This window comes from Hemitrygon akajei, chromosome 2 (assembly GCF_048418815.1).
Source record: "Hemitrygon akajei chromosome 2, sHemAka1.3, whole genome shotgun sequence".
NCBI lineage: Eukaryota > Metazoa > Chordata > Chondrichthyes > Myliobatiformes > Dasyatidae > Hemitrygon > Hemitrygon akajei.
The window spans coordinates 152,714,026-152,738,033 of record NC_133125.1 but is presented as its reverse complement, the minus strand read 5'-3'; the positions used below and the strand labels follow the sequence as shown (position 1 = coordinate 152,738,033).

Sequence of the window (24,008 nt, the reverse complement as noted above, 5' to 3'; positions counted from 1 at the left end):
TTGACATACATCGTAAAAAGCAGCCGCCCCAACACCGACCCCTGTGGAACTCCACTGGTAACCAGCAGCCAGCCAGAATAGGATCCCTTTATTCCCACACTCTGTTTTCTGCCAATCAGCCAATGCTCCTTCCATGCCAGTAACTTTCCTGTAATTCCATGGGCTCCTAACTTGCTAAGCAGCCTCAGCAAGGTGTGGCACCTTGTCAAAGGCCTTCTGAAAATCCAAGTACACCACGTCTACTGCATTTCCTTTGTCTACCCTGCTTGTAATTTCCTCAAAAAGTTGCAGTCGGTTTGCCAGCCAGGATTTTCTTTTCAGGAAACCATGCTGGCTTTGGCCTATCTTGTCACGTGCCTCCAGATACTTGGTAATCTAATCCTTAACAATCGATTCCAACAACTTCCCAACTACTGATGTCAGGCTAAGATGTCAATAGTTTCCTTTCTATTGCCTCCCACCCTTCTTAAATAGCAGAGTAACATTTGCAATTTTCCAGTCATCCGGTACAATGCCAGAATCTATTGATTCTTGAAAGATCTCCAGCTACTTCCTTCAGAACCCAAGGGTGCATTCCATCAGGTCCAGGAGATTTATCCACCTTCAGCCCATTAAGCTTCCTGAGCACCTTCTCAGTCATAATTTTCAGTGCACAAACTTTACATCCCTGACACTCTTGAATGCCCAGTACACTGTAAACATCTTCCACTGTGAAGACTGATGCAAAATACACATTTAGTTCCTCTGCCATCACTGCATCTCTCATTACATTATCTCCAGCGTCAGTTTTTACTGGTCCTATATCTATCCTCGACTGTCTTTTACCCTTCATATACTTAAAAAAGCTTTTACTATCTTCTTTGATATTAGTTGCCAGCTTCCTTTCATAATTCATCTTTTTCTTCCTGATGATCTTCTTAGATTCCTTCTGCAAGTTTTTAAAAGTGCTCCAATCCTCTATCTTCCCACTCACTTTGGCTTCCTTGTATACCCTCTCTTTTTCTTTTACTTTGGCTCTGACTTCACTTGTCAGACACAGAAATGTCCTTCTTCCCCTTGAAAATTTCTTCTTATTTGGAATATATCTGTTTTGCACTTCCCTTATTTTTTGCAGAAAATCCAGCCATTGATGCCCTGCTGTCCTTCCTGCAAATGTCCCTTTCCACTCAACTTTGGCCAGTTCCCCTCTCATGCCATTGTAATTTCCTTAATTCCACTGAAATACCGACACATTGGATTTTATTTTTTCCTTCTCAGATTTCAATGTGAACTCGATCATATTGTGATCACTGTTCCCTAAGTGCTCCTTAACCTTAAGCTCTCTTATCACCTTCGGATCATTGCACAACACCGAATCGAGCACAACCAATCCCCTAGTGGGATCAACAACAAACGGTTCTAAAAAGCCATTCTAAAATGACATTCTAGAAATCCTCTCTCTTGAGCTCCAGTTCTAACCTGGTTTTCCCAATCCACTTTCATGTTAAAATCCCCAACAGTCGTCATGACATTGCTTTTCTGACACACCTTTTCTATCTCCTGCTGTGATTTGTAATCCACATCCTGGCTGCTGTTTGCCCTGGTCACTCTTGAGATATCATGGTCTTCACATGGTTGCACCAAGCAGGGAGGATTGCAGGACAGACAGGAACTATATGTATAAACCTTGCCCAGTACTGTACCACAGTCTGAAATTCCATTGCAACCCATTTAACAGCACCCTTCCCAAATACTGTGATCCCAACTCTTCTGTGCTCGGAGTCCAGACCACTCCCATATCACACCCACCTGCTCCCCATCTGCTTCCCTACCCCAAAACATGTGCTGGTCCTGATACCTTCCAAAACCCTTCCAAAATTCAACAACCCCTCCCCTTCCCACCTCCCCAAACATCAACATGGTCTCCAGCTCCCTTGCGACTCTCAGTGCTGCTCTCCTACCCTTTGTGGTAGAGTAGAGAAGAAAACCCTGGGAATTACAATGTCTGAAGAGGCATTTTCACACAATTGTTTGATTGAGTAGGATTTTTCATACCAGGTGGGTTTGTCATTCTCTTATTCACACTAATTCAGGACAATGAGACCTGAATTTAAAAAAAGCACTCTTTTGCTGAGCAACACACACAAAATACTGGTGGAATACGGCAGGCCAGGCAGCATCTATAGGGAAACGCACTGTTGACGTTTCGGGCCGAGACCCTTTTGCTGAAGTGATTTCCCTTCATCAACAAAACTGGCATTTGAGGCCTAGTGTTGGGGCAGTTAGTCACCATCATCAGTGAGTCCTGGAGCAGTTGCCAAAGATCAAAGCTCAGAGGTCAATCAGAGGCCCAGAAGACAAGGCCAGGTGGCTAAAGCCCTGAGTCTACTGTGAGTCCTCTGGTGGTCAAAGCCCAATATCTGTGAATCTGCGAGTCCACTAGAGCCTGGAGGCCATTCTGGAGACAGCCTGTCCAGGGTTTGAAGGATGGGTGGGTGGGAGGGAGGAATGGGGTGTGTTTTGCTGTCGTTGTTTTGGTTGTTGTGTTCAGTGTTGATCTGTTGGGCATTGTGGGTATGCTATGTTGGTGTTGGAATAGGTGGTGACACTTGCAGGCTGGCCCCAATGCATCCTTAGGTTGTGTTGGTTAACAGCAATGATGCATTTCACTGTATGTTTCGATAAACAAGTGAATCTGGATCTAGATCTGAAAGACTCGTCTTTAACTGAGTCTCCTATTCCCTCATTCACCAACCTTCCCATGTCCCAGCCAGCATAGCTACAAACTGGCAGTAACCTCCCTACAAGGATAAAAGGTTGTCAGCTCTGCAATATCAAGCGAACTCAAGCGGGAGATACAATCAGCACATTTGTAACATTGCGGAGGATCCCTTTCCTTCAAAATATCTCAGAATAACTGTAACACCTCTCATCCGTCCAGAGAGCAAATAAATACCAATGAGGAACCAGGGACTAATTTCCACAAGGTTGCTGATAGTTAAAGGCAATTCAGTCCTCTTTGTAACCACCCTCTACTCAAACGAGCAGCCAATATGAACTGGGTACAGGGAAACTCTGAGTTATAGCTATTTGGGTTATTGTAATTCACTCTTAAAAAATTCTCAAATCACTTCCCAAAAACTGTGAGATACAGAATAGAATTCAGTCTTATTGAACTTATGTGGAAGAAAAAGTTAAATAACAACCCCGATTTTGTTTCTCATTTGGAGGAACTCAGCAGGTCCGGCAGCATCTATGGAAAGGAATAAAGAGTCGATGTTTTAGGTTGATGAAGGGTCTTGGCCTGAATCATTGACTGTATGATTATTTGCATAGAGGCTGCCTGATCTGAGGAGTTCCTCCAGCTTTCTACGTGTGTATTACTCTGGATTTCCAGCATCTGCAGAATCTCTTGTGTTTATGTTTCAGTTTTTTAGTTCCTGTTTCCTGCTCAGATGTGCAGAAGATCACAGTGCAGGTTGTTCTCTAGGGACTCAGCAACCATGGTAATGTTGAGTCGCCTGTGTTTGGATCCTTAATGTCTGATACAACACTAACTCATTCTGGCAGCAGGCCCAGTCCCGGCACAAGGGATGCTCTGAGAAAGAGCAGGAGGTGTTGGTGGGGTGAATGGTTCCATCAGCTTAAAACACCAGAAGGCACACTTTCCCCTTTTGAGTGTAGATCTGGTGCATTTGCCCACTGCACCACCCTCCACTATCTCTCCCCATGTGAAAGTGTCCCGTCTGGGGAGTATCGGTCTGAATTGGCTCTCATTCTAGATCTGAACTGTGACCACCTTCAGTGGGCTGATTTTGCACTCTGTGCTGAAGTAGGGGTGGATGGCCTCGGTGAACTTGTCAGAGAAGGTGTAGATGTGATCCATGGTGACGGCATTGTAGAAGGAGATCTGGCCCTCTTCGTAATCCAGGTAAATGCCCAGCCGCTTGGGGCCCTCGTCCAGCGACAGTGAGGTGCGGGGATTGGTGAAGGCACTGTACTCCTTGTCCCACAGTCCCACTGCCCAGATGCCGTTCTGCGGAATGGCCTTCCTCGACACCGAGGACTTGGCGGCGCCCACGTCCCAAGCCGTGTTGCTGCTCACATCTATCTCCCAGTAGTGGCGGCCTGAGGTGAATCCCTGTGACGCCAATACGCTGAGCAGAAAGTTGAAGCGCTCGGGGAGGTCAGGCACCTTCCTCCATTCACCGCGCCTCACCTGGGTGTGATCCTCAGACAGGATGAGGCGGGGGTGCGCCGTCTGCGGGTCCAGGGTCAGCGAGGCTGGAACTGAAGCAGAGGGAGGTTAGTGTGGGGAGTGGGAAGAAGCATGCGTGATGAGTCTGTCCTTATCTCTGGGAATTGCTCAGCCCTGCTCTGGCAAAGGAGGGAGGGCAGGGGACTGCAGAAACAAAAGGGGTGGGAGGGTTTCGGCACGAAAGTGAAGGAAGGGTATTGGGCAAAGGAGGGAGGCCAGAGGACTGGGTAAAAGAAGGAGGGGAGGGGATTGGGCAAAGGAAAGAGGGCAGGGATTGGGTAAAGAAGGGAGGGCAGGATATTGAACAAAGGAGGGTGGGCAGGGGAATGGGTAAAGGGAGAGGGGAAAGGGAACTGGGTAAAGGAGAGAGGGCAGGGGATGGGGTAAAGGAGGGAGGGCAGGAGATTGGACAGAGGGAAGACGACTGGGCACACAGCATCTTAGCTCTGGACATTCCTCCTAGATTGTGCTCTTGGGAATTACAGAAATGCATACCACACTTGGGAATTGCAGGTGTTGCCAGTGGCCCCGGCACACTTCCAACTGGTTTGCATCTGCTTAGCATCTGAGGATTGAAGAGGACAACTTATCCCATGAGAGAAGATTCCAAGGAAGCAGTTATGTGCCCTGGAGGTGACACACAAACAGGGGCTGCCTGGAATACCATACAGGGAAGTGTGGGTTATGCACTTTTGCTAGGAAGAATAAAAGTGTAAATGGGGAGGGAATTCAGAAAGAGAGATGCAAGTGAATTTACTCCTTTTCTCTCCTTTTTGCTAGTTTAGTTGTTTTCTGGTGGACTTTCAAAGTATCCCAACCCTCTAACTTCCCACTAATTTTTGCTCGATTCTATGCCCTCGCATTTGCTTTTGACATTTTGTAACGTTTCTTGTCAGGCACGGTCACCCCATCCTCCCTTTAGAATGCTTCTTCTTCTATGGGATGAACATTTATTTCGAGAGAACTGGAATATAAAAGCGGGGATGCACTGCTGGTGTTTATAAGCATTGATTAGATCACATATGGAGTACTTTGAGCAATGTTAGACCCTATATCTAAGAAAGGATGAGTTGGGTTTGGAGAGGGAATGAAAGACTTAGCAGAAATGGAGCATTTAATGTCTCTGGGTCTGTTCTTAGCGAGTTCAGAGGGATGGGGGAAGGTATTCTCACTGAACGCTGAAAGGCCTGGATAGAGTGGACGGGAGAGGAAGTTTCCATTAGTAGGAGATTCCAGGATCCAAAGTCACAGCCCTTTAGAATTGAGATGAGAAGGAATTTCTTCAGCCGGAGGGTGGTGGATCTGTGAAATCTGTTCCCTTAGAGGTTTGTGGACACCAGGTCATTGATTGATAGATTCTTTGTTGGTAAGGGGTTGGGGGTGTATTAGAGATTTCAGTGTGAACCTGGCAGTATGAGATTGAAAGAAATATACCGAGATTGCATGGTGGAACAGTCTCAGTGGGCTGAATGGTCTAATTCTGCCTCTATATCTCATGGTCTTGTGGATACCATATTGTTCAGTGTTACTGGTGTTGGAAAATTGAGGAAACAAATTGTGATGGACTGGGGTTGTAACAGCATGGGGTTTTAAGCTAGGAGCATAATGAATGGGGTATTTGGGTGGGTTGTAGAGTGGTGGGGGAGGGGGCATATGGAGGGGTGAGTGTACGATGGACAGGGACTTTGACATGGGTGGGGTATGCAATAGGCAGGACCCTGGCTGGAGTGCACATGGTGGGACTTTCAAAAGGAGTGCAGTTGTCTAGACAGTCTCCACGTTACAACAGGGATCAGTTCCTGCGAGCTGCTCATATGGTCAGTGAGTGATACTTGAACAGACAACGTGCTTGGGGGAGGATGGAAGGGAAGAGTGAGAAGCAGCAGGAGGGGCTTGGTGACACACTGCTCGAATTTTGCAGGCATTCTTGAGGTCCCGCACAAACCTGATTCTACCTGCGTATTGAAATCCCTCACGATTATTGTAACATGACTTTTGTAATTTGTGCCCCACATCCTGGCTACTGTTCAGAGCCATATAAATAACTCCCATCAGGGTCATTTTAACCTTGCAGTTTTTAAACTCTACCCACAATGATTCTCCATCTTGCCATCCTTTGTCACCTCTCCCTAAGGATAGGATTTCACTTTTTACCAACAGAGACACCCCACACCTTCTGCTTACCTGCTTGTCCTTTCAACATGATGTGTATCCTTAGATGTTAACCTCTCAGATGTAATCTTGTTTCAGCCATGACTTAATGATGCCCACAACATTATACCTGTTGATTTTTTACTGCACTGCAAAATAACCTACATTATTACATATACCGTGTGCACTCAAGTTTAAGGCCTTTGGTCCTGCATTCAGCGCCCTTTACAGTTTTGTTTCCATGTTACTTGGTATGAAATTTCAAAACTCCTTGTCTTATTTTATTTATTCTGGAGATGTTCCTAACCTCCCCTATAGTCTCAATTCATCCCTCTTATAGTAATGCTACTTTTCCAAACTGTTGGACCCACACTGATACTACCTAGTCATCATATTTACAGTAGCTCCTCCATGGTCAAGGGAATGAATAGTTTATAACAGGCAGCTGATCAAAACTTAGTGGAAGTTTGACCCATTAATGTTAAGACTCTACACAGAATGGTCCACTCAGCGAATGCTGGTCCTATTTAATAACTAAAGCATTGATTCTAACATTTTTTGCTTATGAATTTTGACCACTTAAGGGATTTATCCAATTCTCTTTTCAGGTTATAACTGAGCTTTCTTCCTCCTCACCTCCCTCCTGTCTTACCCTCTCCCTTTCTGTCCGACCAAACATATTAGGAGGGGTGGAAGGCTCTCTGCTACTGAACACAGATTCCATTATGAATTTTTATTTACTCAGCATGTCAGGCAGAATCCATAGAAATGAATAAACAGTCAACATTTTGTGCCGAAGCCCTTCATCAGACTTGAGGAAGGGTCTCCGCCCAAAACATTGACTGTACTTTTTTTCATAGATGCTACCTGACCGGCTGAGTTTCTCCAGCACTTTGTATGTGTTGCAACACACACAAAATGCTGGTGGAACACAACAGGCCAGGCGGCATCTATAAGGAGAAGCACTGTCGACGTTTCAGGCCAAGTCCTGACGAATTTCCAGCATCTGCAGATTTCCTCGTGTTTGCTTTTGTATGTGTTGCTCTGGATTTCCAGCACCTGCAGCATCTCCTGGGCTTTAATTTACTGTTTTGAACATTTCACTTTATTCTCCTCTGCTCTGGTAGAATGGTTTAGCTGTAAGAGGAGGCCATTCAGTCCTCTATCTCCATACTACCCCAATGTTCATATTCCCTTGCTATTTTCCTATAGCCCTGCAGATTATTATGTCTGATACATACCAAATCATCTTTCCCTTACAAATAACGACTACTCTACAAGAAAAAATATATCATTTCAGAGTACATAGTATTTTCAGTCCAAAATCTTAAACCTTTGTGCCCCTCAGTCACTATTGGGAACAATTTTCTAATTTCCACCCTATCTAAACTGGGATTGATTCCTGATGAGCTCTCTCTCATCTTCATTCCAACTATACCATCCAGAGTTGAACCCTGTAGCTGAAACTCCACATCCCTAGAACTCCATATCTGAAAATCTCTCCTGCACAGTCTCGAATGCCTTCAGATCCTTTTGGAATGCAGCAGCCATAACTGGACACAATGCTCCGGTGTGGTCTAACCAAAGTTTTGTGCAGTTCAGCCCTATTGGGCCTGTTTAGGGCTCCCAGGGTCCAGCATGCATTCTTAAACATCCCTTTCAACATGAGCAGAACAGCAAAGACAACACCATCTTCCTGGATCGCTCATTCCTGGACCTGATCTAACAAATCTCTAGTCCAGCCTCTCCGAGAGTCATTCAAATCTGCTTTATGTTATTGTTGTTGCTTGTGTATTAATCACTTCTCTTAAATCCACTTTGTCAGCAAACAATAAACAGGGAACATAGAATGTACAGGACCTTTGACCCACTATGCTATGCTGACCCTACTCCAAGATCAATCTAACCATTCCCATCCACATAGCCCTCCATTTTTCTTTCATCTGTGAGTCTCTTTAATGTCCCTAATGTATCTGCCTCAACCGCCACCCAGGACAGCCTGTCTATGTACCTCTGGGTAAAAGAAACTGCCTCTGGCATCCCTCCTACACCTTCTGCCCAACACCTTAAAATCGCGCTCCCCTTGTGAAGTTACGCTCCGTGAACAAGTCTCCGACTGTCCACTTGATCCGTGCCTCTTTCTAATCCAGTCATCATTCTGGTAAATCTCCTCCGCATCCTCTCTAAAGCCACCACATCTTCCCTATACTGAGGCGCCCGGAACTGAACGCAATGAGTAGTCCAAGAACGTTTCTTTGTTCTTGCCCTTACCTGGAGTGATAACTTCCAGCATTCGCCTCCACACGGTGTACTGTAAAGGTCCGGTGGGCTCACGTAGATTCAGGTCAATGTGTACTTCTGTGGGTCTGGTGTATGGCATCTCTGCACTGTGCGAAAATCAATGTTACTCAGCTTAATGGTCCATGGATTTTTACAGAATACACATCTAGAATCTCAAGCAACTGAGTGTACTGTTCCATTTGCATTTTAGGAGATCCGCTCACCGTAGGCTGAGGAGATTCAACTAGCAAAACAGACGTGTCAGATTTAGTGAGAAATATCTTAGATTCAGAATTGCCTTTCATTTATTATTGGCACATCATTACAATACAGTGAAAAGATTGTCTTGCATAATGTTCATACAGTTCGTACACAATGCACTGCCCAAGCAATAACAATGCAGAATAAAATGTAACTTCCAGAGAGAAATTGCAGTGCAGATAAACAAAATGCAAGGTCAGAATGAGGTAGACTGTGAGGTCAAGAGTCCACCTTATTGTACTTGGTAACCATTTAATAACTTTATACCAGCTGGTAGGTGTCCTTGAACCTGGTGCTTTCAGGCCTTGTATCCTCTGCGTAATGGGAGAGGGAAGAAGAGAGAATGTCTGTAGTGGTTGAGGTCCTTGATTGTGCTGCCTGCTTTATTGAGACAGTGAGATGTCTACAGAGGAGAGATTTATTTCCACTGTTCTCTCTAAGCTACGAGGGCGCACGGCCGCACAGTAACCGAAATGCTGTCGTGCACACGTAGCCATTGTTGCCCTGCAGCTGGAATTCTCTTTTACATAATGGTAAAGTGCTGCACAATGTTCAGGCCATGCAAGCATCGCCTTCTCTGAACAATGGTAGGTCTGTGCAGCTGTAAAAGAAGAGAATTAGAGGAAATGTTGCCGGTTTCCGTGGTGTGCTGAGCAGAGTCTGCAACTTTCTGCAGTTTCTTGAGGTTGTGGGCAGAGCAGATACCATACCAAGATATTACGCACTTGATAGAACGCTTTCTATGGCAACACGGTGAAGCCTTGTGTTGACAGAGTCATAGCAAATTTATTCAGCCTCCTGTGGAAGTAGAGGCATTGGTGATCTTTCTTGACCATGCCATCTACGTGTTTGGTCCTGTTATTGGTGATTTCCACTCTTAGGAAATTTTAGCTTTCAACCCTCTCAACCTCAACACCTTTGCTGTAGACAGGTCTATGTGCAGCATCCTGTTCCTGAAGTTAATGACCAACTCTTTTGTTTTTTATTTGAAATGCTAATGATCAACCACCTATTTATACTTGGTACTTGGGATGCGAAATTCCTGTTTAGGTACTGAGTCAGAAAATGAGAGGGGGCTTGCAAAGGGAAGATAATGTAATAAGGTTTGCCCAGTGGAAGAGTCTAGAAATGTGAGACAAGGTTTCAGGACATGGGTTGAAAGAATTCTTTCCTTCAGAATTGGGTGTCCTCAGAAGTCTCACCACAGAAGGATGTCCAAATTAAATAATCAAATACATTCAGGACTGAGAGACAATGAATTAGAGGGAACAGAGAGAAAGTTGCAGCTCAGGCCAAAGTCAAGTCAGCCATGGTCTTTTTGGATGTCAGAACAGGCTTGGAGTACTGAATGGCCTACTGACATATGATTCTTCTGCTTTTGTAGTTAGGCCCTGATTTTGTGGTTAGTGGAGAAGGGGCAAGTTCAAATTTCTCTGAATTGACAGATGTCCAAGAACTTCCCGTTGACTTTTGATCATTTCTGGTCAATTGTCCCAGTGATGCCCCTTCTATGGGGACCTCTGGTTCAAAGGAGAAGGGGTGAAGAAGAAACAAGCAGCAAACACTGAGGTACACAAAAACCAAGCCGCATTTTTTTAAATTTAGTGATATGGTATGGTAACATGCTCTTCTGGCCAAATGAGCCTGCACCTACACAATTACACCCATGTGACCAATTAACCTATTAGCCTGTATGCCTTGGGAATGTTGTAGAAAACTGGAGCATCTGCAGAAAACCCATACACTCACAAACTTAACGACTGCCACAGGAATTGACCCCACTTCACTGTGCTGCAATAGTGCCTCAATGACATGGAGGGCTATGTTGGCTGGAGACAGGACTTTATGCTTTGACTCTTGTTGGGGTCACCCATGCTGAATGGGTCAAAGGGTAGAGGTCAGAGAAAGAGTGGTCCGCCGGTCCTCCAGGTTCAGCGGTTCAGCTCAGGGCTGACAACCCTGAATGGTCAAAAAGCAGTTGTTACAGAAACAGCAATGAAGAATCTTTCTACACAGACAGAGATGGAGGCCCCTCACTGCTGTCCTAAACACCAGAGGTGTAATGGGCAGTAAGTAGTTTAGGTGAGGGGTAGAATCTGCAGGGAGCTGAGGTAATATCGTTGATCCTCTCTGCACCTTACGGCGCATCAGCTGACAAGCTTGCCATTTCTTTAGCACCTGTCTGTTTTTCACGAGGCCAAGTTGCTAGCTTAATGCTCAATCCAGCAGGGATGGAAAGCGTGCAAGAAGCCGGCCGGATTTGATCCCGGGTCCATTTGCCTCAGAGTCCAGTGTGGATGCCACTACACCTCCGGCTAGCTAATGAATGGAATATGAAGAGAGTTAAATGAGACCAAAGACTCATTGGGCAGAAAGACCTGTTTCTGTGTTGTTTGAGTGTGAGCAAAAGCCTGGGATTTTTATTCAAGGTTTGTAATGTTAACTAATTGAGACACCAAACTGATAAAGTTACACTCATGTTGCAAAGGGTTTGTTTAGGATTAATTCTGAATTGTCTTGCCATGAAAAATAAATGAAATGTACCCATCCTGATTAGCGTATGAACAAAGAGAAACTAGCAGAGAGAGGAAATTCACATCCAGACACAGTGTCTGGAAAAGAAGGATAACTCAGGCTCCAAGTTCCCTGTTAAACTCATTCCAAAAGTTGCTGACTGTCTGACTCCATGACAATAGTGTACAAAGATGATTTAAAGCAAATTCTGGTCAAAATTTTGAGGGACAGAGCTACGATAGCACTCGACAGTGACTCCTTCGACTTCAGTTGTGTAAACAGATTAATTTCTACCTTTGATGTCTCTCTTTTTCCTTTTCAAGGTGGATGAGATTCTGTTGAAGACCCTGACCTGGGGTTACAAATAGACATTGGCTCTTTGTGGTGGTGGCGCCCGCTCCTGTGGTCTCACAATCGGATGCTTTTTGAAATCCCAAGGACATGGACTAGAAGATGAACACACCTTCAGGGTACCGGGGCTTTGTGGCCTTGCAGACAGGCTAAGAATACCGAGGTAGCATGCCTGACGATTGCTGTCCTGTCATATTCATCTCAATTATAACCCAATGCTTTGGGAGGCTGGTTAAAGAGTACATCTGCAGCATGCTACCACCCACAATGGACCCCATACAATTTGTCTACTGACGGAACCAGTCTATCGATGATGCAATAGCCACTGCTCTACACACTGTTCTCACTCACCTGGAGATGCTGTTCCTGCAGTACAGATCAGCATTCAACACCAGAACTCCCTCCAGACTTGACAGGAAGTTCAGTGACCTCGGCCTGCACCCCGCCTTGTGTAGCAGGATCCTAGACTTCCTATTGGTGCCAAAAGGTGGTCAGGATGGGCTCCCTTATCTCTGCCCCTCTGACTCTTAACACAGGCACTCCCCCAGGGTTGTGTCCTGAGTCCCCTCCTCTACTCCCTTTACATCCATGACTGTGCTGCCACACACAACTCCAGTCTGCTGATCAAATTCACAGATGACCTGAAGTTGATCGGCCTTATTTCTAGCATTGACGAGACAGCCTACAGAAGAGAGGTTAACAGCCTGACACAGTGGTGTCATAGTGTTAACCAAGATAACAACCTTTCCCTCAATGTCCAAAATACAGAAGAGCTGATCGTGGATTACAGGAGGAATGGAGACAGGCTCGCCCTGATCAGCATCAATGGGTCTGAAGTTGAGAGGGTGAGTGGTTTCAAGTTCCTCGGTATACACATCACCGATGATCTCACCTGGACTGTACACACCGGCTTTGTGGCAAAAAAGTTCGGCATGAGCCCCAAATCCTCAAGACCTTCTACAGGGGCACCATTGAGAGCATCCTGACTGGCTGCATCACCACCTGGTACGGGAACTGCACCAACCATGATCACTGGGCACTGCAGAGAGTGGTACAGATGACCCAGTGCATCTGTGGATGTGAACGTCCCTCCACTGAGGTCATCTACAACAGCAGGTGTGTAAAGAAGGCCTGGAAGATCACTGGGGACAGCAGTCACCACAACCATAAACTGTTACAGTTGCTCCCATCTGGCAAACAGTACCGCGGCATAAAAGTCAGGACCAACAGGCTATGGGACAGTTTCTTTCTACAAGCCATTGCACTTTTAAATTTGCATGTCTGTACATTGCAACAGAGTCATAACACATTGTGGGATGGATGCTATGGTGGATTTAATTCTAATTCAATTCTACGCCAGTTCCGCTGACTGATCCATCGCAGGAGCAAGCAGAGCGTCGGGAACAGCGGATCAGCTGTCAGAGGCTCCGTACTCATCGAATCACACGCTCTCTCTCTCTTTTGTTGGAAGGGGAGAGTTTGTTGCTGATTCTGAAGTCAGAGAACTTGGAAAAAAGTGATGTTACAGACTTTATCATTGCAAATCAGTGAATCATTTTTAGAATGAGACATAATGTAAAGATTTTTACTCCTCTTGGATATGAAGGATGTAAGTAATAAAGTCAATACAATTCAACTCAAATTCAATTCTGTTTCCCTTCTCACTATGAAAGGGGACATGTCTCTGTCCTGTTATTGGGTGGTGGGGGGAAGAGGGAGAGAGAGAGAGAGAGAGAGAGAGAGAGAGAGAGAGAGAGAGAGAGAGAGAGAGAGAGAGAGAGAGAGAGAGAGAGAGAGAGAGAGTGAGAGAGAGAGAGAGTGAGAGGAGAGAGGGAGAGAGAGAGGGAGAGAGAGAGGGGAGAGGGAGAGGGAGAGAGAGAGGAAGGGAGGGAGGGAGAGAGAGAATGAATTGTTGGGTGAACAGTTAGTTTTTGTTGTACTTTGCTATTGCTTGCTTGGTGGGTGGAGGGTGCTGATGTTTTTTCTGCAGAAGTGGTTGGGGAGGGTCATTGCTTTGCTTGTGAGGGGAAGTGGGGAGCATTGGAGTTCCAATGTTTTTACAACCATTCACTCTTCTGTTTTCATGGACGTCTGTGAAGAACAAGAATTTCAGGATGCATATTGCATACATTTCTCTGATATTAAATTGAATAACTGAACTACTGAAATTAATGTCTTGTTCCTGTCAGTGCACTGCTAGAAGTTTGGCTTGGTTTAAATCACAAGCAAAGATTAAATAATACTTAATCAACAATCATGATTTCCTTTGAACTGGTTCATATATAGAATGAATAGGGAATGGATTACGTACCTTTCAAGTACCAATTTTATGTCCTAGATGTAGAGAATAGAGAAGGTTAGTACAAGCTAACAATCATTTCAAGAATCATACATGATCATCTCAATAGTGTCAGCAGCAGCTCGGTGTGCTGAATTTATTTACTTTATTTTTCTTATTTAGAGATTCACCGCGGAACAGAGCTCAAAGAGCTGCACTGCCCAAGCCTGGGAGAGATGGTGCTGGCGAGACACAGTGACACTTTGGTGGCAGCAAACAAAACTACTCTACCAATCACAGTACAGTCACTGCAAACAACAGCCTGTAATTTCCCTTTGGGAGCTCTGCTCTTGAGCTGTCTGTACGACCTGGCATTTGTGTGGGGTTCCGGAGGATTGGACGAACTGGAGCCTCACGATTATGGCCACAGCATCCATTGCTGCAGCGGACTTGGGACCAGATTGAAGTGGCAGGGCCTGGGCCTGAAAGCAGAAAACAATCCGATGTTTGGCTGATTTAAGTGCTGGGCCAGATTGGAAAGGTTGGGATACTGGGGCTCACTGGTCCACAAGGTTTTCTCATCTTTCTGCTGAACTAACTCTGTGGCTGCGGCCTGCTTTCAGGCTATTTGTTTACTTATTGTTGTTTGCACAATTTGCTCTTCTTTTCACACATTGGGTGTTTGACAGTCTTTTGTATAATGGGTTCTTTGTTATTTTGCTGCCTGTATGAAGAGGAATCTCAAGGTTGTATAACAATATACACACTTAGATAATAAACGTACTATGAACTTTGAACTTCGACCCAACTATTTAATCCTAGCCTACTCACAGGACAATTTACAATGACAAGTTAACCTACAAGTTAACCTCTATGTCTCCAGACTTTGGAAAGAAACCGGAACAGCCAGAGGAAACCCACGCATTCACGGCGAGTTTGGAATTGAACTCCAAACTCCAGAACACCCCCAGCTGTAAAGCATTGCGCTACCTGCTACACCACTGTGAACCTACATCGATACATCCACTGACACCGAAATAGGCATTGCAATAAATAAAGATCAGCTCCACAGGTTCTCCTATCCCAGTCAACATTATTAATGACTGCACATCTTACATCTGTAACATCTGTGCCTCATTTCAACCAGATTATTACACTATAAGACCGTAGGGGATAGGAGCAGATTTGGCTATTCGGTCATCAAATCTGCTCCACTGATGAATTTTCCCCCTCAATCTCACTCTCCTGCCTTTTTGCTGTAACCTTTCACATCCTCACCAATCAAGGACCTATTAACCTCCACCTTTAGTACAGCAAAGGCCTGGCCTCCACAGCCACCTCTGGCAATGAATTCCACAGATTCACCACCCTCTGACTAAAGAAAGTCCTCCCCATCTCCATTCCAAATGGACGTCACTCTATTCTGAGGCAGTGCACTCTGGTCCTAGACTTCCCCATGGTAGGACATACCTCTCCACATCCACTCAGTCTAGGCTTTTCAACAGTCAATAGCTTTCAAGAACATCCTCCCTCATTTTTTTATAAATTCTAGTGAGTGCAGGCCCGGAGCTATCAAATGTTGCTCATATGATAACTATTTCATTCCAGGAATCATTCTCGTGAACTTCCTCTGAACCCTCTTCAATGTCAGCACAACCTTTCCTAGATAAATCTGCCACAGTGTCCAAGTGAGACCTCACCAATGCTCAGCATTGCATCCTTGCTTTTATGTTCTAGTATTCTCAAAATGAATGCTAGCATTGTATTTATCCTCTTCACCACCAATGCAACCTGCAATTTAACCTTAAGGGAAACTTGTACAATGGCTCCCAGGTCCCTTTGTACCTTGGATATTTGAATTTTCTGTGCTTTTGTTCCTTCTATCAAAGTGCAACACCATACACTTCCCAACACTGTATTCCATCTCCCACTTCTTTGCCCGTTCTCCTAAACCGTCTAAGTCATTCTGCAGCGTCCCTGATTGCTCAACACTTCACATCTCCACCTATCTTCATATCATCCGGCAAGCTTGGCCACAAAGCCATCAATTCCATCATTGACATACAACAGAAAAAGAATCAGTCCCAAATCAGACACCTGTGGAACACCACTAGTCACCAGCAGCCTTTCAGAAAAGGCTCCCTTTATTCCCACTCTTTGCCTCCTGCCAATATTCTTTCCTGTTATACCATTGGCCCTTACCTTGTTAAATAGCCTGATGTGTGGCACCTTGTCAAAGGTCTTCAGAAAATCCAAGTACACAGGGTATACTGATTCTCTTTTGTCTAACCTGCTTGTTATTTAAATTATAAAACCTATCACTGAAGACCCTGCAATAATTATATTATCCTAGCCCAAACTCAGATCCTATTATCTTAGATCTTACAAGAGCATGTTATAAGTAAATATTATTCTCTATTGTTCCCAAAGACTATTGTATAGTGTCTTAGATTAAATATATTATTGTAAACCTATTCTAATTGGGTGTTACCTGACAATATCTAAACATTACTGAATGTTACTCTTCATGTTATCATACTCAGTGTATATTATAGTAAATGTTTTAGGATATTACCTTCGACCATGTGCAGAACCTATTACCTTCGAACATTACACTAACCATACATAAACTCATCCAACCTATTTCTGAGCTCCATCTTGAGAGAATGTAAACAAAATGAGGTCATTCGACCCATTGAGTGCATGCTGGCTCTCAGATCAGCTTCCTCAGTCCCAATGCTCCATGTTTTCCTGTAATCTGTTCTCTTTCACCCTCCACCCCCGTTCCTCCCTGATCCTCCTCCCCTCCCATCTCCAGGAGGTTACTTACGGATGAATCTACCAGGTTTGGGCCATAGGAAGAAGCAGGAACACCCAGGGAAAGCCATGGAATTTGGTCTCAGTAATTCATGAGTCTGTGATGTTCTCCCCTATGTTTGGCTCAGCCACATTTCTTCCCCTTTCTCCTGGTGCATGTGAATAGCAACATAACATCCCGGCCTATAGCCCCTTCTCCACCACAACATGCTTAGTCTCTGCTCACTCTCTGGCACACTGCAATTCCATCTATCTGGCCTTTATATTAATCAGATGTGCTTTGGCCTCCAATTGCAACAGGGTCATAAAAAGAGATACATTGTGAAACAGACCCTTCAGCCCATTGTGCCCATGCCAACCATCAAGCAGCCATTTATCCTACCTAATCCACTTTAATCTCCCCACTGTTCATATCAACTCCTCCACCCCATCATCGATTCTACACCTCACCCAAACATCGAGGCAATTTACACTGGCCAATTAACCCACTTGCATATGCTGTCTTTGGAATTTGGGAAACCCACATAGTCACACATATGAACATGCAAACTCCACGCACAGACAGCGCCAGAGGCTGGTATTGAACCAGGGTCTCTGGGGCTATGAGGCAATGGTTTTACCTGCTGTGCCACTGTGCACCAGAAGGTGGAAAGGTGCCAAGGATTGAATATGGAACCTCATTTGTACAAGACAGCTATTTTCCCTTGAAGCAACCTGGATCTTGTCTGTTCATGACCCTGATTCAAGAGAGTTGCATTCGGTGTTCCCTTCTCAGAAATCCCACTTGACATGGGAGCTCCTTCAGTCCAACCAGCAACATGATGTGATAGGTATTACACTTAGATCCCAGTAGTCACTTTATTTTCCAGTGAATACCAGTGTTGGGATGGCAGTAAAGCCAGTGATACCTGGGTCACTCTGGGTCACTGCCAGGTCAAGTGTCCTGTGATTCCAACTGTACTTGGAAAGGCAAGATTACTCCCTACCTTCAGCAGCTCTACTTCCTGAAGGGTCATCCTCCTCTGAATTTCCGAAATTCGCTGGTTCATCAGCGTGTTTTCCACTGACACTGCCTTCAGGTTCTGCTCCAACTGATGCAAGACACCATCTTCCTTCTGCTTAATCCTCCCCATCACCAACTTCTCCTCCTCGCGTAGAAACTGCCTGAGCTTGGCAAATTCGGACTCAATGTTCTTCCGTATGTCGTTGGCTTGTTTCTATGAAAACAGAGCTGCACTTGTCTGAATGCAATGAGTAAGCCACTGACCCACAAGTGGCTCCAACCCTCCCTTCACTTTCAACCAAATCTCTGTCCACCCCATGTTTGTGGCTCCTGCATTGAGGTTTCGGATGATACGTCTCTCTGACTTCTGGATGACCATGCTTGACCATTGAGATACTTTCTCCCACCTCTAGCTCATCTCTCCAGGACAACTTGTTCTACTTTATCAGAATTGTAATGTTCCCTACTATTTGGTGTGCTGATCTCCGGATGGGCACACAAACATAGAACACAGACGAGGACTGCCAGAGGACTCTCACTTAAAGACCCCTTGTCTCCATATTCTTCATCTCCCCCTGCTCCTCAGTGGTTGTTTGGTGAGTCTAAAGGACTAATGGCCTGGATAAATTTGTGACCCTTGCCAGGTTTGGATCCTGGTCAGAAATAACCTCACTGCTGAGTAAAATCAGGGTAAAATGGGCTGTGGCCTTGTTCCATGTGATCTGAGGGCCTGACTATCTAACGTCCCTCTAAATCATTCAATCCTTTCTGGGAGTTTTTGTTTTCAATACTGTTCTTCTTACATGTTAAAAAAACTTTCCCACCAATTCCCTGCCTCAATCAGGATGTGTCTGACCAGTTGTGTGTGACCACGGCAGAGTTTGAACCTCACCTTCAGCTCAGCGATGTTGGTCTGTTGACTGACTTGACAGTTGGATATTTCATCCACTTGCTTATTCAGAAATTCCAAGGCAGTCTGCAGTTTTCCCTGAAAGTATAGCAGGATGGTTAATTGTCATGTCTTCCTTTCATGGAATGGTATGGAACAATAAGATGATAAGAGGTATAGATCAAGTGGATGTCTAGAAAACTTCTTCCCAGAGTGCAAATGACTAGTACAAGAGAGCATAATTTTAAGGTAATTGGAGGAAAGTATAGGGGGTAAGCTGTTTTAAAAAGAGTGTGGAGGATGTAGAGAGTGCTCTGCCAGGGATGGTGGTAGAGGTGGATACATTCAGGGGATTTAAGAAACTCTTGGATGGTCACATGAATGATGGAAGAATGGAGGGCTCTGTCAGAGAGAGGGCTGGCTGGTGGCATAGTGGTATCAGCACTGGAGTTCGAGGCGAATGGTCCTGAGTTCAAATCCAGTCAGATCCCAACAGCAGAATCTGCACAGATGAATGGCCTGGCAATCGACTTCCATACCTTGCCATGAAAAGCCCGTGGACAACTGCACTATGCATAGGGTCACCATGAGTCAATGACAACTCAACGGCACTCAACAGTAACACAAAAACATAGCCGCACTTGGAGTGTTGCCAACACTTCTGGGCCCCATATCTCAGAAAAGATGTGTTGGCATTGGAGAGAGTCGAGTCCAGAGGAGGTTCATAAGGATGATTCCAGGAATTAAGCTTTGGGTCAGTACTTACTGGAATTTAGAAGAATGTGGAGGGTTTTTGTTGAAACCTACCGAATGTTGAAAGGATTAGATAGGGTGGATGTGAGCATGATGTTTTCTATGGTGGGGGTATCCAGAACTAGAGGGCAGAGCCACAAAATTGAGGGGTAACCCTTTAGAATAGAGGTAAGGAGGAATTATTTTAGCCAGTGTGTAGTGAATCTGTGGAATACGCTGCCACAGTCTGTGGCAGAGGCCAAGTCTGTGTGTATACTTAAGACGGAAGTTGATTGTTTTCTGATCAGTCAGGGCATTAAAGCATATGGTGAGAAGGCAGGTGTATGAGGTTGAGTGGGATCCAGGATCAGCCATGATGGAATAGTGGAGTAGACTTGATGGGCTGAATGGCCTAATTCTGCTCCTATGTCTTATGGTCTTATGTATGAGGGATGTGTTAGACTGATATTCTAATAAGTTAGAAGGTCGGCAAAACATTGTGGGCCAGTGGGATTGCACTATGCTGTAATGTTCTATGTTCAGTGTTAGATGACACCAAACATTACAACTAATATTGTTGCACAGGGAATGGGGGTAAATCCATCACGGGGTGTCCCAAGCCCCACTGCAAAAGAAGGAGAGTTGAGCATGGAACTAGCAACCTCATTCCATGAAAATCCAGTGCTACAGAAACACCAACAGAAGCTCCAGGAAATAGAAGACGGGCTACACCCAGGATCAATTTGAAAGACTGGCCCAGGACAGGGTTCTGTTGTGTGCCTATGCCTAGTAGGGGTGATGGGCTGCAGAAAAGAGAGGGGATGGGAGAGAGGAGATCAGGGCTCTGTCCAGTGAGCCTAAGTTCACTGGCTGTTCTGTTCCTGCCCTGCTGACTCATAGATTTTGCTACAAGTAGCACTCACTAAGAGCACCAGAGGCACCACATTTACTGTGATGAAGGACATTGAGAAGTTGGTCGTGGCTAGAGTCAATTCCTGACAAAGCAAAGACCTGCAATTTGCCTATCATCATGATAGGTAGGTCGAGAGCAGATGTAATCTTACTCCACTTGGCCATGGACAATAGTAATGCCTATGTCAGGCTGGTGTTTGTTGATTACAGCTCAGCGTTCAAAATCATCACACCCACAGTTCTAATCAACAGGCTCCAAAAGTTCCAGAAGTACCTTCCTCTGCAACTGGTCCTTGACTTCCTCACTGGGAGAGCACAATCTGTGTGAGCAGAAATAACATCTCCACCTCATTGACAATCAGCTCTGGTGCACATCAAGGATGAGTGCTCAGTCCACTGCTCTACATTATCTACACAATGACTGTGTGACCTGGCACAGCTTAGACATCATCTATAAACTTGCCGATGAGGCAACTATTGTTGGCAGAATTTGAGATGGTGATGCGAGGCATATGGGGTGAGATAGATCAGTTGGCTGAATAATGTTGCAACACCAACCTTGCATTCAATGGCAGAAAGACCAACGAATAGTTTGTGGACAGGAAGGGGAAGTTAAGGAAGCACAGGCCAGTCCTCATCAAAGGATCACCAGTGGAAAGGGCGAGAAGTGTCAAGTTCCTGGGTGCCAACATCTCTGAAGACCAATCTTGGGCCCAACATATTGATGCAATTACAAAGAAGGCATGACAGTGGCTATATTTCAGGAGACTTGGTACGTCACTAAAGGCACTCGCAAATTTCAATAGATGTACTGTGGAGAGTGTTCTAGCCTTTGCGTCACTCTGGTATGGAAAGAAGGCAAAAATATCTTTGTTAGTTCTACAAACAGTAATGTGCCACACTTCTCAGCCCTGGAACCAAGTGCTTACAGAGCAGCCAATGTAATAAGATTGTGTGTGATGCTTTATAGCTTTTCTAAAACCTGTCCTGCAGCATTCTCCTTGCCTAAGCACGCCTGGACAAGAGAGAAAACTTCTAAGCTTACATTATGGGCAACATTTTAATTGACTTGAATTATAAATCGAAATAACAAATATAGGCGATTTTTAAAAAAATGGTGCGTGACAGGGAAACTTCATGGTGATGTTCATGATCAGCAGCCCAAAATCTATAAGATACACCCAGAAGAATTCAGGAAGCAAAATCTTTGTTGTCCAGTGGTAGTTACTCTAATTTTTCATACATACCGCTTATTATAATGTATGGATTTTTAAACTGTTATGTATTGCAATGTACTGCTGCCGCCACACACACAAAAACGAATTTCACGCATACGCCAGTGATAGTAAATCTGACTCTGAGTAGAGTCATACAGCACAGAAACATGGCGACCCGCTCTATTCCCATTTGTGTTAGTGCTGCATCCTCCGATATTTTCCTATCCCCGGTGTGCGGAGTGGGACAGAAAGCTCTCTCCAGTGATGACACCCAGAGTACCTGGTTCCGCGATTCTAGGCTAGGAATAATTCTATAGTAGTCTTCAAAACAATAGCGTGAGCTCTTCAATGGAAGGGGAGGGTGGATATGTGGGGAGAGAGGGTGACTTGCATCTGCCCCGGTACGTGTATATCAGTATTAGGAGCTCGAAACTCCAGACAGATACAAGGACAAACACGTAACTGGCGCTGACGCCTCTTAGACTCCGACCAGGGACACTCAGGGAGTGCTGCGGGTGCCATTGAACCAGAGATCTCTTGGGCTAAGTCTGAGATGGATCCGGGAATTACCCCAAGAACCCCAGGACAGATCACTGTCCCTCGGTCGACGTCTCGACCAGACTACCGCGCAACTGTCGTGCTGCGTGTGTCAGTTCCTGACGGCGCCTTCCAACGCCACAATCGCGACGGTGCTTAGAATGAAGTATTAGAGGCCGCACGGAGCGTGCATGGAGCTAAAATCCGTCTATTTTCAGAATATGCAATTGTGAGCTGCCAGTGGCCGCTACAATATCTCGGTGAATTGGATAATAGTGTGTCTAAGTTGCCTAAGGTCTACCGCTCTACTTCTAAAGCCACCCGAGATTCTGAACCGATTTGAACGGGGAAAACAGTGCACCCCGTTTACTTGCCCTGTAGACTTCGGTCACGTCCTTCAGGGGGCTGATCTTGTGGTCCTTGTGCTCTTGGGAAACGGCGCAGACGACGCAGACGGGTGATTTGTCGCTCTCGCAGAAGAGCTTGAGCTTCTCGTCGTGCTGGGTGCAGCGGATGTCCTCGCTCTCCTTGGGCTTCACGGTCAGCTTGCGGACGCTCTCCACCATGCTCGCGGCGAAGCGGTTGAGCCTGGTGTTCGGCTGGGTAAACTGCTCCCGGCATTTGGGGCAGGTGATATCGTCTTTCTGCTTCTCCCAGTAATCAAGGATGCACTGTTTGCAGAAGTTGTGGCCACAGTCTATCATCACCGGCTCCGTGTAAAACTCGAGACAGATTGAGCAGACCGCTTCGTTTATTATATTTTCCAGTTCTTTCTCCGAAGTCACGTCCATCCTTTCGCCTTCCCTGACCAATCGATAACTTAGGGTTACAAGAGCTTCCACTATCAGGCAAACCTTACTTGCCTATCCCGGACGGTGCTTCGATCAGCTTCTCCTCTTCGGCTTTGCTTGCAAAAATTTCCCCCCGTCCAATATCTCGGTCACGACCAGAGCACGAACTCGCTCTGTCAATAGCCGGTCTCGTGTGACGTCTGCTGGCGCCCCGCTACAGTCCCCGTCCGTGGCCAACAGAGGGCGCCTCGCCGCCGGAAGTGAAATCCCAAGTGATTCTATTGCACTTGAAGTCGATGTGTTGGCACCTTAAAGTTCTGCTTTACCCAGACCATAACCCCATTCGTCGCTGTCCATTCAAAAGAGCAAATACATAAAGATTTCAGCATTTTATGTGAGCAAAGTCACTGTAAACTTACTCCACGTCCTGATCCAGCCACATAGTCGCCGTGACCAAGAAAGTGCACTGACGCCTCTCTGGGTTTACTCCCGAAGCCTGAACCATGAGCGGGTGTAGCTGCAAGTAACGAAGTTCCGAGATCAGTAGGTGAGCTGCCAACTACGGCTGACGAGCTCCATCTGTGCGAAGTGACTGGCTTTCAGGCGCCAGTAACTTGCCTTTGCTTCTTATTCTTCTGTCAGTAGAAACGGTTCTGCCGGGCTGAGTAACGTGTGAAGGCGAGGAGCTGGACTGGGTTGTCAAGAGGCTATTTGACACGCACGCCATTGGGAGCAATGAATTTGCAGTGGGAGTCCCGACAGCTTTAGGAAACCAAGCCTAGACGAATCCTCACGATGAAAGAACAAATCTGGATATATGCAGACTATTTCCTCCTGCTGTTTAGAACCAAGAATCAGTGTCTCAGCATATGCGGTTAGACACATTACCCACGGTGATGAGGCATCCAGTATTCTTTACCGCAAAAGTTTGATGAGGACAATTGGCTCAAGGTATTTAAGAAAGAAGCAGACAGATGTCTACAGGAATGGAGGGTTATGGGCTGAGTGCAGGTCGGTGGGACTAGGTGAGAGTAAGGG

At 45.5% G+C, this 24,008-nt stretch overlaps 1 protein-coding gene across 1 annotated transcript; it reads right to left on the bottom strand.

The window, feature by feature from the left end:
• Positions 1 to 2,261: 2,261 nt before the first annotated feature.
• Positions 2,262 to 22,970, bottom strand: LOC140721126 (E3 ubiquitin-protein ligase TRIM39-like). Its single transcript, XM_073036005.1, has 8 exons — positions 22,563 to 22,970; positions 22,048 to 22,119; positions 18,785 to 18,880; positions 17,876 to 18,106; positions 14,478 to 14,554; positions 8,654 to 8,775; positions 3,807 to 4,263; positions 2,262 to 2,289 (listed from the first exon to the last, which is right to left on the bottom strand). Exons 1-8 carry the CDS (start codon positions 22,968 to 22,970, stop codon positions 2,262 to 2,264), a joined length of 1,491 nt encoding a protein of 496 aa, XP_072892106.1.
• Between the last annotated feature and the right edge of the window lie 1,038 nt (positions 22,971 to 24,008).

Excerpts from the sequence above, each read along its gene's own strand:
- LOC140721126 (XM_073036005.1), bottom strand. The coding sequence starts at position 22,970 with ATGGACGTGACTTCGGAGAAAGAACTGGAAAATATAATAAACGAAGCG. Across the intron at positions 18,881-22,047 it reads CTCCTAATACTGATATACAC|GGAAAACTGCAGACTGCCTT; the intron begins GTACCGGGGCAG and ends CTATACTTTCAG. Across the intron at positions 2,290-3,806 it reads GCCATCCACCCCTACTTCAG|TCCAGGACTCACTGATGATG; the intron begins CACAGAGTGCAA and ends TTTGGCAACTGC.